At 42.9% G+C, this 18944-nt stretch overlaps 1 protein-coding gene across 12 annotated transcripts in view; it reads left to right on the top strand.

The window, feature by feature from the left end:
- NOD1 (nucleotide binding oligomerization domain containing 1) overlaps window positions 1–18944 on the top strand; it is a 49510-nt gene that overhangs the window by 16412 nt on the left and 14154 nt on the right. For 10 of the 12 annotated variants that reach the window (XR_006288931.1, XM_043540847.1, XM_043540848.1 and 7 more), the window contains 5 exons: window positions 3258–3595; window positions 6839–7013; window positions 11609–13412; window positions 15381–15464; window positions 18496–18579. Coding sequence is in view for 11 of the 12 variants with exons in the window: in XM_043540847.1 (XP_043396782.1) it covers window positions 3380–3595; window positions 6839–7013; window positions 11609–13412; window positions 15381–15464; window positions 18496–18579 (2363 nt within the window). In the remaining variant the exon portion in view is untranslated. Of the gene's footprint in view, window positions 1–1619; window positions 1702–3257; window positions 3596–6838; window positions 7014–11608; window positions 13413–15380; window positions 15465–18495; window positions 18580–18944 lie in introns of those variants that run through there. The other 2 variants (XM_043540846.1, XM_037890344.2) reach the window with 2 other exon arrangements.

Raw genomic sequence — 18944 nt, 5'->3', positions numbered from 1 at the left:
GTACAAGCGCTGAACCTACATTTAATTTACTAGCTGAGAACCAGACTTCTTACAAGATCACGATCGGACCCATTCTAAATACCTTTTGAGAATTTGCAAATTGAACTTGAATTGCATTCCTGAAGTATGCCCTACAGGTCCAAGGTGGAAAATGTTGGGTGAAACCTTGATGCAGCAGTTCCAGTGAGATTTTTGTGAACACTTTCAGATTTCTAATTGTAGTAACAGTAGAAAACATCTCCCTCGCTTCTCTGCAAGAAAGCCACTGTAGCTGCTTCAAAGTGGATATAATTCCCCAAGGCATTTACAATGCAGAAAAGCTTTCCACACTCTTCTCACCCTCTTTCCCTTTCCAGCTATAAATAAGGCCTTATCCACTCTGAGGATTTCATCCGTAGCGACCAGACACCCGTGCAGACTCTCAGCACTTTATGTATCCGCACTAGAAGCTGCAGTATGCACCAATGCAGCTTATCCTTGCTTGAAACTGGGGTAAGCTGTGATTTGCACTAGTGCGGTTTGTAGTGACTTTGCCCATCTACACTAAGAGCCAGATTCGCAGCTGGTGAAAATTTACATAGTTCCACTGTCCTCCAATATGCACCTCACCAATTTACACCAGCTGAGAATGGGACAATACCGCTTTGCACAAGTGCAGCTGTGATAGTGATTGGTCATTAATGGCTAAAACTGGGGCAAATCCCTAGCCTAGACAAGTTCTAAATGTTGCACATTCCTTTAACTGAATGTAATGACACCTAAATAGCCTGACTAACATTTTCTGCCACAAGTAAGTGACCTGTGTCTATTAGATAAAACCATCTTCATTACACCAACCCCTGCAGCTGGGCTGGCTGGTTCCTGACTCATTTGGCTTCCTGGAAACCATGTTGCCATTTCTCTGTGTCAGAAGAATCTCATTGTGTAATAATATGAACCGTGATGACTAAACCATTTTTCAAACACCACTTCATTCTAAAGCTTTTGCAAGCTTTCTTTAAAGAGACACTGTCATCATAAAATATGGTCAATAAAAACATCTGTAACTCTTCTAAGGTACTATGCCCACCCCTGAATCCCTAGGTCATTTTTCTTGTAATATTCTATTATTATTATTATTTATTATTTTGTATTGCTGTAGTGCCTTGGAGCCCCAGGCATGAACCAAGGACTCCATTGTGCTAGGCTGTACAAACACAAACCAAAATGACAATCCTTGCTCCAAAGAGCTTACAATGGAACCATATTTTTCCTATTGTGGGTTGTCTGTTTTTTTTTTTCTTTTCCTGTTTCCTTGAAAGAATCACACAAATGCTCACGGAAACTTATCAACTGAGCATGTATACACAAGTGCTGTCACATGAGCAAAACAAAACAACAGGGAGCGATGTATTTTTCTTTAATCTCTTTCCGTTCTATTAAATTTAAGTGCTGCTTGTAACAATAATAGGTAGAACATTTTCAGGCATAAGTGACCTTCTTTTAAAGAAAAGAAAATCTATAATGAGTAACTATTCATTCTAGAGGAAAAGGTGCACAGTTTACAATAGAAAGGGGAGAAGAAATACAGAAAGGAGAAAAGCTATTGTTTTGTTTTAAAGGAAAAGAAAAGGGCTCAGGAGAGGAGAGAGACTGCATAATTTCTGCATGTGCCCACTTCCGTACAGAATATGGTCCATGTTGGGAGATGGACATATACACGTATGAGTTTTCTCTCTCAATTCTCTCATCTTCCAGTTGGTGTCATGTGGAACTGGGCTGGTAGGTGGGGAAGGGATAGAGAGGTATTAGGAAAAGGTGGGAGGGGCTGAGAAAGGGACGAGAATTAAAATAAGATGATCAGCCTCCTCCAGCACTGGTTTGGTTTTCGCAGATTTCTTGGTACGGACGTATTGTTAGGATGGCAGACCAATGAATTACAAAGTATATGTACCAAGGAGTGCTGCTTCACAGCCAGCGATCACGTGGTAGCCAAATGCTTCATTGAAGTGATAAGATCGCCAGTAACAGACATAAACTGAATATCCAGCCAGACCATCTTAAAGACCTAGCTAGAGACAGCTCTGGGTGGTGCTTGATCTATAAAAAGAGGCTACGTCAAGGGAACCAGAAGAGGGGGGCTATGCCCTCCCACTTTTTACCTGCCGTAAGGGCGAGCAATGGTGGGGAGGGTGTGGAGATGAGCGAGCAGGGGATGAGGTCTGGGGGGTGGGGAGAGGCAGCGCAGGAGCAGGCCCAGGGTTTGGGCTCTGGTGGGCCCCCCTCCCTTTTAGGAAGTTTCTGCCACTCCTGGCTATGTCCCTTTGGGATTTGCGGTGATGGTGATGTGCTCAATTAGAGGTCCTCAGTTTTTGTTGATCCTTATAGGTGGGATCTTTTGTGTATTCTGTGATTACACAGCTACTTCAGTCATCCCTGATCAGAACATTGTAATCCAGGATCTAAGCTACTGTGTTGTTAACCTATATGGTAACTTTGCAGAGGTAACTTTGAAAAAGTGAACCAAGTCTAAACCGATGCAGTGATATTTCCCTGAGTCTGAGCACAGTGTGAAACAATAGTTCTAAGAGGCATGACCTGCCTCTGGCATCTCAATTGGGTGTTAATTCTGAAACCTACAGGAGATAATTTAATTGTCAACATTATTGTTTCACTGCTGATTGCTTTTGCAGAAACATCCAACACTGTGATCTTCCCACCCCAAGTTGCCTCCTAAATCTACCCAGATGCCAACTCCCCCCATTTTTAATGTATCTGAAGCTGTCACAGGTTCACAAGGCCTTGTCTGTAGGCAAAATTTTAAACAGATTCTTAACTTTTTGTAGTAAAAGAGAACTGACCTGATCTGTAAGAATTACAACATTATGATGCAATATCACTTTGTTTCCTTTCTGTCCTTCCCAAAGACTTTTGGACAGATGCCCTGTCTTATTTACTGAAGCATAAAAAGATAATATCAGATATTCTACCAAAGGACAGCAAATAAAACTGACAGCAATGCAGCGCAAGACAGAATACACTACACTCTTTATTATAGCCTGCTGTGTGTGCTTTTGTTAGTCTTGACCCTTCGGTAACCCTTTGCCAAGAGCAGTGTGAGTTTAGGTGCTGGGGTAGGAAGCCAGTGTTCTTGGAAGATGAGATTAGCAACTGTATTCTTGAAAGACTGGAAATGTTTTGATTGATTAGTATTTGAGGAGTAAGTCTCTACAGTTGAATGTTCTTTTAATAGATATTCCATACTGTTATCTGCACAGGTCCAATAGTGTGAAGAACAATCTTTGTTTCACTTGAATTAAACTCCATGCCGATTCCACGCTGCAAATCTCCAGTCGCTCAAAGATGACTTTAGAAGGAGCAGCCTCTTGCTATCTTAACAATGGAAGGTCAGTCTTGTGCTAATACAAAGATTATCCAGCAAGTACCCTCTGGATCAAGTCCTCCACCCTTCCTTAACTTGCTGAAAATACATCGAGAACTTTTAGTCAGCAAAATCCGAAACACCCAGTGTTTGATTGACAACTTGATCAAGAATGAATACTTCTCTACTGAAGATGCAGAGATTGCCGCACAGTTTCCTATTCAAGCCGACAAGGTATATCCTTATTTCACTAGACAGCGTGAGCTTTTTATTAGCCATGTAAAACCCCACAAGTTGAAGTGTATCTGGTAACTTTAGCTCAACTATCTTTCAGACTTCTATTGTGTTTGATACACATTGGGCTGAGTTCCCATCTCAAGTATCACTGCCACTATTTGGCACTCTAGAGGGTAGGCTCAGCACAGAGGCTATTGAATGGGTAGGGTGACTGAACAATTCTCTCACACCTAGAGGTGACCCTGCCAATGAGGAGGGTCATTGCGGAGACAATCTAAGGAAGTTTACACAGTTGCTCTCTTTGCTCTGTGGATAACCAGAGAACACCAGGCAGCAAGGCTGCCAGTCCAGCACCTTTGACAAGCACTGGATTCACATGGAAAATAAATGAATGTTTCAAGACCATTATATAGGGTTGAAAATCATTGGTGTATTTGAGCAGTTAACAGCACGGGGGTGGGAATGGGGTAGCTAGACTACTCGGTTACCAACAAACCGAGGACTTGAATGTCAAACTACAAAAGCAAACCCTGTGGGATGGGACTTTCAAAAGCACTCAATGTCGTCCAACTCTGATTTTGTTTGCTTTACCATCAAGACCCAGTATTCATTTAGGGTTTGAGCCAACTCCCACTGAAGTCAATGGTAGCCTTTCTGCTGATTTTAGTGGGAGGTGGATTGTGTCCTCATGCCCTGGCAATTAATCTCTGTAAACCTGTTTGTTTGCAGTTATAAGAAAAGCTCTAAAGACATAAATTTACAAAAAAATCTGTGATATGAGCATATTTTTAATTGTACACCTGTACTCTTTGGAGCATTGTTACCCTGCAAAATACTTAAGAGGGACGCAGAGTTTATTTCACTGTGACACAGGAGGGATCATAAATTGGTCCTAGTTTAAAGGGGGGAAAGGGTTCATTTTAAAATACTCTTCTCTTTAAAGACCTAAGTGCATTCTGTATCCTTCTTCATGAAATTGGAAAAAACCTTGATATCCTGACACATTTTGGTTTTAGATCTCTGTCTCTGGGAGCAAATATTAGCAAAAATTGCTTGGGTTTCCAATTCTTCCACAAGAGAAAATGTTCTAGGCATTTTTTACTGTTATAGTGATTTAATAGACTACCTGACTCTGACTTCCCTTATGAACCAGTTATGCAGCTTTAGAGGTTTCATATGTGTGTCACAGCTTGAGGAGAGTGAACGGCAAAAGATGCAGAATCCTGGGCTTCATCAATGTGCAGATTTCCCTAGGATAATAACTCTTGTTGGTTAATGGACATTGTAACTGTGGTGCTTACTCTGTGTAGCTAGCCAAAGCTGGGAGTTGAAGGGTGGTGCATTGTATGATCATCTTGGGTTCTTTTTTTGTTCAGTAGTATAATAAAACAGTCAGTCATTTACAGAGGGGAGCTCTCAGCAGAGGCAACATGTACTTCACAGGACCAGGGTGAAGTTCAGTTTTTGGGCCTGATCTCCCACAGAGAATCCTGCAGAAGGGGCCAGAAGTGACTGAAAACTCAGGGATGGAAAAACCCACAGGAGGCAGCTTGGAGGGAAGGATTCAGTGAACCCCACCCCACCCCACCCGCTCCATATTATTTGTCAGGGGAGCAGGGTTTGACCCCAGAGAATGAGCTGCAGGACCATACCTATACCCTGTGGTGTTCATGGACATCTACAAGAGGCCCAGCCAGTCTGCATGGAGGCCCCATGCATCCATTACCTCTCTGTGCCCATAGAAATTCCTGACAGTGCAGTTCCATTGGGCTAAACTACCAGGAACTCCTTCCCCATGGCTCCCTCTTACGCCCCACTTCACCAGGATTTTCCTTAAAGGAGAATCCCCACTATCGAGGGGTCTCTGTGGAAGAGGCTAATGCAGCCCCTGGGGTTGTTTCCTGATGCGACCACCCACATTTATGTTTACCAGGGCTCCATTCTTTGTTCCTTTTCTTTTTGAATTGAAACGATTTGTAACTGTAAGCTTTGTTCACATGGAATATCTCCTATTTACAGTTTTCTTATTGAATATCTGAGGTGGAAGGAAAAAACTGATTGTCTGAGGAATGTTTGCTGGCTACAAGTAGGTTTTATAGATGTTCTGTCATAAGAGAGTTGCCCCACTTTTGCAGATCCTGAACAAGAAGGTGCAGATTTCCAGACCAGAGGATTTGGGTGAAGGTCTCTAATATCTAAAAATCCTCTTTTTGCTGTGCTCTGGTGTATTCTATCCTGCATTGTGGGCTCTCTAACTCGTGAGAAGCCAGAGAAAAGTTGCCTCAGAGATTAAGGAATTTGGAAGTCCTTTGCCTACTGAAGAAATTGAGCTTGTGACTAGCAGGAATGGAATCCAGTCCATGGAGAAGTATCCTTAGGATGAAGGCTGTACTCTCTAGAAACACTTGCACTAAGGTTGTCACGTGCTGGTTGTACAAAAATCAAACTAGCACTGGCCCTCTAGATCTACCCACCAAACCTAACCCCTTCCATCTAGTAACTGGAGTCAAACTTTTTTGCTAGTGGGTGTGAACATTAACTCTCCTATGGCTGTGGAATGAGAGGGGCATACAGCATTGCATGCACACGCACGCTCTCTCTCACCCCCCACCCAATCCCCCATAGCATGGGCAGGGAGAGGTGACCTTGCAGAGTTAAACTGCTATGCTTAAAGAAGGAAGAGTGCTTGTTTGGTTCTGCATTCAAGTCCAGGGAGACATTCTGCTGACCACACTGCTATTCAGGCTAGATTCTGATATAAAATTAAATAATGCAATTTAGCCTCAGAAATCAGAGGACCAGGCCAGGAGGTCAAAAATCAGTCTTCTGGTTTCATTTAATATGGGCAAGATTTGAAATCTCCTGCATGACTGTGGTGACCACCCAGACCAGGAATTTCCTTTACATTCTACACTATGGAGCACTGTGTCCTTATCTTTATAGCTGGTCTATGTATATACAGTAGCTGTAGTGATGAGCCCAAATTAAAACCTCTGATCCAAACCGGAGTTGCAGATCCAGCCTCTTTGTAATGCCAGAATCCAAACACTCAGTCCAAACACACTGAAGTTTGGGATTGTTCAGGTTCAGATTCAGATTCTGACATCCCAGCTTGGGAAAGTAGACTCTAGGCTTTGATTGGGGTCCCATTTCCAATCCTGAAGCATCTCAAAGCATTTCATAAATGTAACTGATCCACAATCCTATGTATCGCTAACGTTCTACATGGTATTTCTTCAGGTTCGTAAAATTCTGGATCTGGTTCAAAGCAAAGGAGAAGAAGTTTCTGAATATTTCATCTACATCCTGCAAGAGGTCTCTGATGCATATTATGAACTACAGCCTTGGTTGGATGAAATAGATTTCCACCCTTCAGAGAATATTCAAAATAAACCTGTTGTAAATACAGATCCAGGTAGGAAGAGGTGTAAGAGCCAATATGCAAGTCAATTCTCTGTAGAAAACGTGTCTCCAGAGAAATGTGTGTTAATATTAACCAGGTTAATTTCGTCTATTGATTAGCCTCACTATTTGTCCTGATTTTCCCGGCCTCGGGAATCAAGCTTTAAAAATATGTAACCAGGGATAGACCCTACATTGTGGTTCTTGTTTTCAGTCTGAGTAATATGGGGTGAGATTTTTATCCCCCCTACTATTGTCTGTGGCAACATACAGGATCTGTAGAAACCAGAGCGCCAGCTAGGGAAAATACCATGGTGAATGCATTGTGTAGGGCAGCTGTAGGCTTCCTTATACAGGCCTCTTTACAAAGGTATATAGGGGGCAGGGCATCTAGAATGCAGCACTGTGGGGATCCTGCATGGTGCTGAGACAGGCTTCTGGAACTTAGAACAGCCCTCTCTATTAAGTAAGTTATGCTGAAAGCCATTTTAGACCCCAAAGCATAGCAGAATCATGAGGGCATACAGGTGGATTAAAGTCACCTTAGTCCTCCCCGCATAGCGCTGCAAGCAGTACAGTCATGTGTACCACTCCCATTTAAATATTTGAAATTAATTCACTCTAAAAGTATTCGGTTTTAGTGATCAGCTACGGTCAAGTTTTTAAAAAAAAGATACTTAAAACAAAATAATGAGAGAGCTACCTTACTGAATCCAGGAGGGGGGAAAAAGGAAAAATTTCAAAAAGCTTACCAGGGAGTCAGATGAAACAGCTACACTGTGGTACGTCTGTGACAGGTTCCCTGCAGTGCAACCTGGAACTCGGATACCGCTGAGCCCTCTATCCCACCAACCTGGATTCCCTCTCACACTGTGATGCTGTGACAAGTTGCAAACCTCTCCAGGTCCTGCATGTATACAGCTATCCACAGGCAGGGACACACCCAGCTGAGTTACATGAATGCTTTCCCCAGCCACTCATGAACTAACAATAGAGAGGCTCCAGCCAATTCCCCACAGCTCCCCAGCCTAGGACCCCAGAGCCGTACTGTCTTGCCCTTGTTAGAAGCCTGGCCAGTGTGAGTTTATTACCCAGTCTGCCCTTCCCTCAATGTGGAGAGGACATGCACCAGCTCTTTTTACTGAGCAAATTTCCCAAGCGCTTCATCCAAAACACACTGGTTTAGATAGAATATAAAATAGATTTATTAATTACAGAAAGATAGATTTTAAGTGATTATGAATAGTGAGTGTACAGATCAAAGTTGGTCACCTAAGAAATAAAAGTAGAATCACAATCTGAGTTCTATAAGATAGACAGGATTTGAATTAAGCAGTATCTCACCCTAATGAGACAGTTCCCTCATACACAGGCTGGGATTCCTCTTTTCAGCCTGGGACCACCTTCCCTGTTCAAAGTCTTTGTTCTCCAGATTTGTTTCCTGGTGTTGAGTTGTGGGAGGAGAGAGGCCAAGTGCTGGTGTCACTTCCAGCTTGTTGGAAAGATCTTTTGCTATGATGTGAGTCAAGCAATCTCCATTGTCTATGTGCTTTCTCTGGGATGTTTCCGCTATATACAGTTCTTGGTGTAGTCCTGATGAGTGTGGATTCCCCTTAATGGGCCATCATCAGTGTCTGGCTGCTCCATTGTTGTACCTGAAAGACTGGTTGTAGGTGTTTCCAATCTTACAACGTATTTAAGTAACACACACATAGCAAAACTTTGTAACTTCACATACAGTGATAGCACATACAATCCAACAGGATATTAATATTCAACAAATCAAGACTTTTAAAATGATATCTCACAAGGCGTACTTTGTACAAAACCTATCACCATGATAAATATGGGGTGCCAGGTTGCTGCTTTGGGGTACAGAGTATCACAACATCAGATCAGCATTTTCAGGTGAACTGGAGCTTTCATTTTAACCATGTAACCTAATGACAGCAGTTTAAGCATCAGCATTAACTATTTCACTTTCAGTTGTTTTTGCAAAAACGTCCTGGGATTGTAGGTGGAGCTTGAGTAGTATGCCACCATGACTCCTGAATTACCTTTATAGATAAGAGGTTCTAACCAGGTAATCGTGTGATAAGAATGCAGTGAGCTGTGTATCTAGGATCATCTCTAAAGAGAGGTAAAGAGTCCTGTGGCACCTTATAGACTAACAGACGTATTGGAGCATGAGCTTTCGTGGGTGAATACCCACTTTGCTGGATGCATGTAGTGGAAATTTCCAGAGGCAGGAATAAATATGCAAGCAAGAATCAGGCTAGGGATAACGAGGTTAGTTCAATCAGGGAGGATGAGGCCCTCTTCTAGCAGTTGAGGTGTGAACAGCAAGGGAGGAGAAACTGCTTTTGTAGTTGGCTGGCCATTCACAGTCTTTGTGGGGGGGAGGGATAGTTCGGTGGTTTGAGCAGTGGCCTGCTAAACCCAGGGTTGTGAGTTCAATCCTTGAGGGGGCCATTTGGGATCTGGGGCAAATATTGGGGATTGGTCCTGCTTTGAGCAGGGGGTTGGACTAGATGACCTCCTGAGGTCCCTTCCAACCCTGATATTCTATGATTCTCTTGTGCATTAAATAACAAGAAACACATGCACTCTGTAGTGTTTGTGCAAAAGCAGCCAAAGAAAATGACTATGTAAACACTCAGCTGCTAGCTGAAATATCTTAACATTAAGTGTAGCCTGACAGCAGCCCAGCCACAATACTGGAATACAGCCCTGAGGGTTTAATTGAACGTGTATATTTTGTATATGTAGCTTTTTTTTTCTAAACCTCAAGCACTTTGTTTGTTTTTTTTATATATCCAATAGTGTTGCATCCCCGTCTCCGATCAGCCCTAGAACTGATTAGTCTTTAACACATGGCACAAAATAACTGCTCTGTGATTATCTTTGGCAAAGTGACAGTAGATTTTTAGTTATATTATTAAAGTTAAAATATCACATTTTTAGACAGCCCTTCATCTCAAAGGATGCCAAAGCATTTTCCAGACTATAAATATAAGACTCTTAACCCCCTCTTCTGAAATGTAGACTCCTTTGCAATGAAAACACAGGAGCATTGCCCAGTGGTTATGGTTTTTATTATTCTATAAATTGTTTTTTAATCTGTTGAGGTGCCTAGAGCCTGGGATGATGATGATGATGATTATTAACAAACTAACAAATAGGCAAGGAGCAATGAGTGACAAAGATGCTCAAGGGGATGGAACTCAAGACATATGAGCAAAGGCTGAAGGAACTGGGTATGTTTAGTTTGGAAAAGAGGAGACTAAGCGGGGACATGATAGCAGTCTTCAAATACTTGAAAGGCTGCCATAAAAAAGATGGAGAAAATTTGTTCTTTCTGGCCGTTGAGGGCAGGGCAAGAGGCAATGAGTTCAAATAGCATAGCATAGCAGATTTAGATTAAATCTCAGGGAAAAATTCCAAACTGTAAGAACAGTAGGACAATGGAACAGACTGCCTAGGGAGGTTGTGGAAGCTCCTTCACTGGAGGTTTTCAAAAGGAGGCTGGGTTGCCATCTGTCTTGGATGGTTTAGACACAACAAATCCTGCATCTTGGCAGGGGGTTAGACTAGATGACCCTTGCTGTCCCTTCTAACCCTGCAGCTCTAAGAACAACTCAGTTAACTGAAACTGCCAGGGAAACTTACAGGGAAGAGGGTAACCATCTAAATTGTCTATGGCTTGGACATCCTGACCTTTGAAGAAAGGGCGGTGGGGTCTTTAGGCCTCATCCAAAAGATGGCAGCATCAAGCAACACAGTGCCCCCTAATACAGTGCTGTGCCACTGGGTCAGTACTGTCTGCAAGGGAAGCTTGTTTCCAACTGAATCACCAGCACCATGTCCTAGGCAGCATCCTATCAAAGTACTGGCAAAACAGCCCTCTTGAGCCTGTAAAATGCAATTACACCAAGTCAAGACTGTGGGGAAAGCATTGTGAGCCAGGAATTCTAAAGGCACTCAGGAACAGCTAGCAATCAGATCTTTGCAATCGTCCTAATCTTTTAACTTGGCATGTAGAAAGTACCTGATGCTGTAAAAATAACTGCTCTTAGTTTGTTCCTTTGGACTGAGAAATCACACCCAAACCTGTTAGCCAATTCATGACTATCCAGAAAATAAAGCATGCAGTTGGAAAATGTTGCTAAGCAGAAATTATCTTTCTTATCCTGACAGGAGCTTTGCTAGTGCCTCTCTCTCAGATTTGTGCTGAACACATGTAAAGAAGAAAAAAAAAATTCACTATTACAAGTTGTTTCCCCTCCAGAGAAACACTACTTGTCATTGAAAAAACCCAAAGAGCCCTCTCTGGGGGCCCTGACGTTGCCTCGCTAGAAACTGTAGAATATCAAAAGTCTCACCATTTCCTCTCTGTTTCTAGAGAGGCAACTTCAAGACAGCATGTATTTGATAAAAGGTAGGAAGGATTTAGCTGTAGCCTAAAACTCTTATATGCCTAAGAGCCACAGGCATAAGTGCTTGTATATAGCCAGTCATTCCTCCTCAGTTCCGAAGCATGGCAAGACTTTCTATACTGTAGCCCTTATGTTAGAGTCGATCTCTTTTAATAATTAATTCTCTCCTTAGTCAGCAGGTACCGTCAGAAACTCAAATATGAATTGGCGCGAGACACAAAGTTTGTTATGTCATATGCTCAGAAGGAGGAAATGCTTCTGGAGGAAACCTATGCCGCTAGTCTTATCGAGCTGGTCAGTTATACCAATGAGAGCCTAGGCAAGGTGAGCCGCTTAGAAGATCTGTTTGATGATAGAATTGGGTTAATTAACGAAGATGGAGAGACGATCTACATCTTTGGTGATGCAGGTATTGGAAAATCCATTTTGCTACAAAAGATGCAAAATCTTTGGGCCAGAGGCGAATTGGATATAGGTGCCAAATTTTTCTTCCGGTTCAGGTGCAGGATGTTTAGCTGTTTTAAGGAGAATGAAGCCATCTGTTTGAAGGATCTCCTGTTCAAATACAACTGTTACCCAGATCAGGACCCCGAGGAGGTATTCAACCACATCTTGCACTTCCCTCATACAGCCCTTTTCACGTTTGATGGTTTTGATGAGATCCATTCCGACTTTGACCTGAGCAGCATCCCCGAGATCTGCTCACCCAATGAACCTACCCACCCTCTTGCCCTGTTGGTGAATCTTCTCAGCGGAAAGGTTCTTAAGGGATCCAGGAAAGTTCTGACAGCAAGGACAGGAACTGAGATCCATCAAAACATCATTAGGAAGAAAGTATTGCTCCGAGGGTTTTCCAGCAGTAACCTGAAGGAATACACTAAGAATTTCTTCAGAGATGAGGAGTGTCGGGTATTGATGTCGAACCAGCTGGAAGCAAACCCCAGTCTCTGCAGTTTGTGTTCAGTGCCTTTGTTTTGTTGGATTATCTTTAAATGCTTTGAACTCCTCCGTTCCATGTTCGACAGTCATGAGCTTCCAAACTACTCAGTTACACTCACAGATGTTTTTTTGCTCATGACTGAAGTTCACTTGAACCGAACTCTGAAAACAAATTTGCTGAAGAAGAACACCAGGAGCCAAGTGGAGACATTCAGGTCGAAAAAGGAAACTCTGTTCTCTTTGGGTACAATAGCACACATGGGGATGGAGAAGTCTCTCTTTATCTTTGACCAGGAGGAAGTCACATCCTTGAACGTGTCAGAGCAGGATTTGCACCTGGGATTCCTCAGGACGGTTCATGACTGTGGTGGCTATGGAGATCAGTCCTCCTGTGAGTTCTTGCACTTGACCCTGCAGTCTTTTTTCACAGCTTTGTTCCTAGTTACTGAAGAGAAATTGGGTACAAAGGAGTTACTGAAGTTTTTCTCAGAGTGCTCTTCCACTGAGACTGCTCACTCTACTTGTCTCCCTATTTCCTGGTTGCGCAAATGCCCTATAGGAGAAGATCCTTTCCGAAATAAAGAACATTTTCACTTCACCAATCTTTTCCTCTGTGGTCTGCTTTCCAAAGACAAGGAGAAGCTCATCAGACATTTAGTTTCACCTGCAGCCATTAAGAGGAAAAGAAATGCACTCATTACATATCTCTTAGAAAGCATGAAATTTCAAATGCAGAGCCTGATGCGGGCAAGACTTAAGGGTTATAAACAGATTCAGGTCATGCCCAATTTTGTTTGGATGCTGAGGTGCATTTATGAGACTCAAAGTGAAAAACTAGCCAAGCTGACTGTCAGGGGCATGAGGGCCAACTACATCAAACTCACCTATTGCAATGCGTATTCGGCAGACTGCAGCGCCATTTCCTTTGTGATGCAGCACTTTCAGAAGCATCTGGGTCTGGATCTAGACAACAATAATATCAATGACTATGGAGTAAAACAACTTCAACCTTGTTTTAACAAGCTTGCAGTGATCAGGTAGGATGTTGTGCCAGGTGACTATTTATCTTCGATTTATTACACAATATAAGCATTAAACTTACGGAAACTCTTTAGCGCTTGAGAGGGCTAAAGGCACCAAGTGCTCCTGGAAATAAACTGTTTGGCTTTTAAAGCCTTGTTTCAGAACGATCACCTCAGTAACTTAAGAGGAGGCAGCCCCAAGCAGCAAAATTTGCAGGGCTTTGGAGTTGTGCTCCAGCTCCGCTCCAGCTCCAGGCAAAAACCTGCAGCTCCACTGCTCCGGAGCTGCTCCACTCCAAAGCCCTGAAAATTTGGATCAGAATTTTGAACGTTCCAGAGTTTTGCCGATTTCAGAGACCAGCTGTGTGAATTTTGAATCCAGATTGCAAAAAATGCCACCAGAAGTTTGGGATGTTTAGGTTTGTGGTCTTGATTTGGGTCCATCTCAGATTACGTCTTGAAAGTGGGCCAGGTTCTGTGAAGAAAGCACAGGAGGTGGGGTGGGGGGAGCAGGGAAGGAGAAGTACTTGCTGGTATTACTTCCCTTACATGAAAATTTGCTAGAGCCTGTCCTGGCTTTAAAATATGGCAGTGGGAGGAATCTGCCATTCAGAGCAACTGCTGATCAGAGCAGTGTGCCCTTTGTGTTAATATGGCTCATCCTGGCATGAGGACTATCATTTCCATTTGTTAATTCCTGTAGGACAGAAAATGACATTTGTAACAACCCAAACCTAATTTCACAGTGAGTAATTTGAAAAGAAGCAGACTCCTCTGATCTGTAGAAATTGAGCCAGATTCCCTCTACCGATCAATGCATCTCAGAGTGAGCAAGCTACCAATCTCCTGGAAAAAGCAGGAGTGGTTTAGCGGCAGGGTGTTCTTAAGGCTTGTCTGCATGGCACCACAGCGCGGACTCTGGGGTTGTGAATTGCATAGCATGCAAACAGGTTGTGCTGTACCTGCCCCGTGCAGACCCTGCTAGCGTGAAAGCTACCTGCTTCTCATTATCTTTTAATTCATGCCAGCAGGATCTGCATGGGGCAGTTACAGCACAACCTGTTAGTGTGCTCTACAATTCACACCCCTAGGGCGTGCAGCTGTGTAGACAAATCCTTGGCATTGGAGCTTGCTTCAGGAATGGCACTGGTCAAAAATTTTCCAGCGGATCAGTTTTATGTCAGAAAATGCGGATTGCTTGAAATCGAAATGTTTCACAGAAACATGTCGATTTTGATTACGTTTAACAGAAAAACTTCTAAACTATTCATTTTGATTAGGTCAAAACAATTCATCTTTATTCCTTCAACTTTTGTATTATAAATTTATAATATAAAAAAAAAGTTTAAGATGTTCTGATTTTTCTGAAACAAAATATTTTGGAGTATTTTGTTTCATGAAAAAATTCAGTGTTTTGACTTTGTGTCACAATTCAGGGCAAAAAAGAAATTTCTAAATTTCCTAGGGGATGGAAATTCTGTGTTTTGACCACAGTTCACTAGAGCATATATGTCATGGCTTTCAGAACATGCTTCTATACTTGCCCGTTTTCTAGCCTTTCACTGAGTATGGGGAGGGATGGTGAGATGACTGGTGGCCCGTTGAGGAGCTGGGTTTTGCTGGGATAGGTATCGTTGTGGGGATGCCAAGTAGAACATCTCCTGTAATTATAATAAACGGTGGGAAAACGCGGATCTATCTGTGGTCTGTTGATCTACTGAATTTTTTTGTTTTTAATTCTGTGTACAGCATACAGAGCATTAGGTGGGAGCTCTGTTTTTTTAAAGTGAAAGTTTTAAAAACTGAATTAACATTTCTGCTAATGGCCTTAATATATTAAGGTCTGATGCTCTGTTAAAATGTCAGAGGAAAATGTGTAGATCTCCGGCGATCCATGAAGAGGAGGCCATAGAATATCCTGTGGCTGGTGAACCCTTCATAATCTGACTAATCAGCCATCGATTCCCTTCTTTCTTCTTTCAGGCTGAGTGTTAATCAGATCACAGATCATGGAGTAAGAGTACTATATGATGAGCTCTCCAAGTACAAAATTGTGACTTTCCTGGGGTATGTATCAGTTCGGAACAGCACAAGAGATAATTGTTACATTACAGCACCTTTCATCCTGAATGGTCCCTCAACACAAACAGCTGGAACACTAGCAAGTACAGGATGGAAACCCAGGCCCCTTTAGGGTATGTCTACATTGCAGTAAAAGACCTGGGGCTGGCCCAGGTCAGCTGACTTGGGGTCGCAGGGCACCACCTGAGCCTGAATGTTTACACTGCAATTTTATAGCCCTGCAGCCTGAGCCCCTGGAGCCTGAGTCAGCTGACCCAGGCCAGCCACAACTGTGCCCACGGGTCTTTTATCGCAGTGTAGACATACCCTTAGTTTACTGAATCTGAACATGGCAGGTTTTGTAAGGCACCGTTTTGTGTCATAGTGTAGTGAGATGTGATGCAGGTGTCTGTGTGACAGCACGGCCGGAGAGGGACAGGGACAGCCAGTCCCCCATACAACAGTTTTTCTCCTGTCATAGAATCATAGAATCATAGAATATCAGGGTTGGAAGGTACCTCAGGAGGTCATCTAGTCCAACCCCCTGCTCAAAGCAGAACCAATCCCCAATTAAATCATCCCAGCCAGGGCTTTGTCAAGCCTGACCTTAAAAACTTCTAAGGAAGGAGATTCTACCACCTCCCTAGGTAACGCATTCCAGTGTTTCACCACCCTCCTAGTGAAAAAGTTTTTCCTAATATCCAACCTAAACCTCCCCCACTGCAACTTGAGACCATTACTCCTTGTCCTGTCATCTTCTACCACTGAGAATAGTCTAGAACCATCCTCTTTGGAACCACCTCTCAGGTAGTTGAAAGCAGCTATCAAATCCCCCCTCATTCTTCTCTTCTGCAGACTAAACAATCCCAGTTCCCTCAGCCTCTCCTCATAAGTCATGTGTTCCAGACCCCTAATCATCTTTGTTGCCCTTTGCTGGACTCTCTCCAATTTTTCCACATCCTTCTTGTAGTGTGGGGCCCAAAACTGGACACAGTTTTCCAGATGAGGCCTCACCAATGTCGAATAGAGGGGAACGATCACGTCCCTCGATCTGCTGGCTATGCCCCTACTTATACATCCCAAAATGCCATTGGCCTTCTTGGCAACAAGGGCACACTGTTGACTCATATCCAGCTTCTCGTCCACTGTCACCCCTAGGTCCTTTTCCGCAGAACTGCTGCCTAGCCATTCGGTCCCTAGTCTGTAGCGGTGCATTGGATTCTTCCGTCCTAAGTGCAGAACCCTGCACTTATCCTTGTTGAACCTCATCAGATTTCTTTTGGCCCAATCCTCCAATTTGTCTAGGTCCCTCTGTATCCTATCCCTACCTGCCACCGTTTCTACCACCCCTCCTAGTTTAGTATCATCCGCAAATTTGCTGAGAGTGCAATCCACACCATCCTCTAGATCATTTATGAAGATATTGAACAAAACCGGCCCCAGGACCGACCCTTGGGGCACTCCACTTGACACCGGCTGCCAACTAGACATGGAGCCATTGATCACTACCCGTTGAGCCCGACAATCTAGCCAACTTTCTATCCACCTTATAGTGCATTCATCCAGCCCATACTTCTTTAACTTGCTGACAAGAATACTGTGGGAGACCGTGTCAAAAGCTTTGCTAAAGTCAAGAAACGATACATCCACTGCTTTCCCTTCATCCACAGAACCAGTAATCTCATCATAGAAGGCGATTAGATTAGTCAGGCATGACCTTCCCTTGGTGAATCCATGCTGACTGTTCCTGATCACTTTCCTCTCATGTAAGTGCTTCAAGATTGATTCCTTGAGGACCTGCTCCATGATTTTTCCGGAGACTGAGGTGAGGCTGACCGGCCTGTAGTTCCCAGGATCCTCCTTCTTCCCTTTTTTAAAGATGGGCACTACATTAGCCTTTTTCCAGTCGTCCGGGACTTCCCCCGATCGCCATGAGTTTTCAAAGATAATGGCCAATGGCTCTGCAATCACAGCCGCCAACTCCTTTAGCACTCTCGGATGCAACGCATCCGGCCCCATGGACTTGTGCACGTCCAGCTTTTCTAAATAGTCCCGAACCACTTCTTTCTCCACAGAGGGCTGGCCACCTACTCCCCATGCTGTGTTGCCCAGCGCAGCAGTCTGGGAGCTGACCTTGTTCGTGAAGACAGAGGCAAAAAAAGCATTGAGTACATTAGCTTTTTCCACATCCTCTGTCACTAGGTTGCCTCCCTCATTCAGTAAGGGGCCCACACTTTCCTTGGCTTTCTTCTTGTTGCCAACATACCTGAAGAAACCCTTGTGTCCTTGATCACAGGATGGATTCCTACAAACGGCAAAGCTTGCTCATGTTGCAGTGCTGATCAGATGTGTTCAATTTTGCAGCTAGTACCTGACCTCCTTTGTCTTTATCCACCTCTAGTTAAGTAATTTCTTTCTTCAATACAAAGTAAATATAGCTTACAAGAGAGAAGGGGAATGGAAGGGTCAACTTTCAAGGGGTCATGTTTATTGGATTCTTTTGTATAATCACACTTACCCATGCAGGAAGCAGCGATTTCCTTAAAGACCTAAAAGAAAATTAGTTTTTTTGTCAAGTTTGGGGTGGTGGGCTTGTTAGCCTTTACTCGCTACTTTTGGTTAAATAGTGGCATAAAAATTACTTTATGAAAAGTGAACTTAAGTCCCAAGAATTACCTCCTTCCACCAATGCCCTATTCCCAGTGTACCTACTCAATAATCTAACCTTGCAATGAAAGGAACAGGATGTATTTCAGAGAGCTTTTATGAATCTAATAAAAGAATGAGCACATATTTGCATGGTTACTGGGTCATTAACTTTTACATAAAAGTATTTTCATATTGGCACCAAAAAATGGAAGCTGGGTTTGCTGGAAGAGCTCATTTACTTCTTTTTAAATATAAAAATAAATATTTAAATCTTTGTCCAGGACCCTCATAAAGATAGATACTCTGTGTGTATCAAAAATATCCAGGTTGTGTATATTCAGGTAATAGCAAAAATAATCTGTTTTTACTAATGTGATTTTTCTTTAAGCTTGTACAACAACCAAATTACTGATGTTGGAGCCAAATACGTTGCAAGACTCATTGAAGAATGTTCAAGCCTCACATATGTTAAGTATGTCCAGGATTTTTCCTTATTATGCTCCATGGTACCATAATTAGGGTACATCAACTTTAAAAGGGAGAAAGAGAAATGTTTCTTACGTGAATAAAAGAAAACACATGTAGATTGAACAAAAGGAGGTTTGCAAAGTTATGTACTTCCTTATAATACTCTGACAATGACTGCTCTGCTTGCATTCCTTTAATGCTTAATCTTTACTAAAGATTGCGTTGCCCAGTGGGATGCATTCACCCTGATGCAGAGGGTCAGCACAAGACCTGTACTCTACTTATGTCCTATTTTGAGTGCTGGAGAGGAACTTTAGTAGCTCATAAACCTTGTGCTGGGGCCTCTGCATAAGGATACATTTCCCTCAT

Source organism: Chelonia mydas, chromosome 2 (genome assembly GCF_015237465.2).
Source record: "Chelonia mydas isolate rCheMyd1 chromosome 2, rCheMyd1.pri.v2, whole genome shotgun sequence".
In the NCBI taxonomy this organism is placed as follows: domain Eukaryota; kingdom Metazoa; phylum Chordata; order Testudines; family Cheloniidae; genus Chelonia; species Chelonia mydas.
This window is presented reverse-complemented; position numbering and strand designations above follow the sequence as displayed.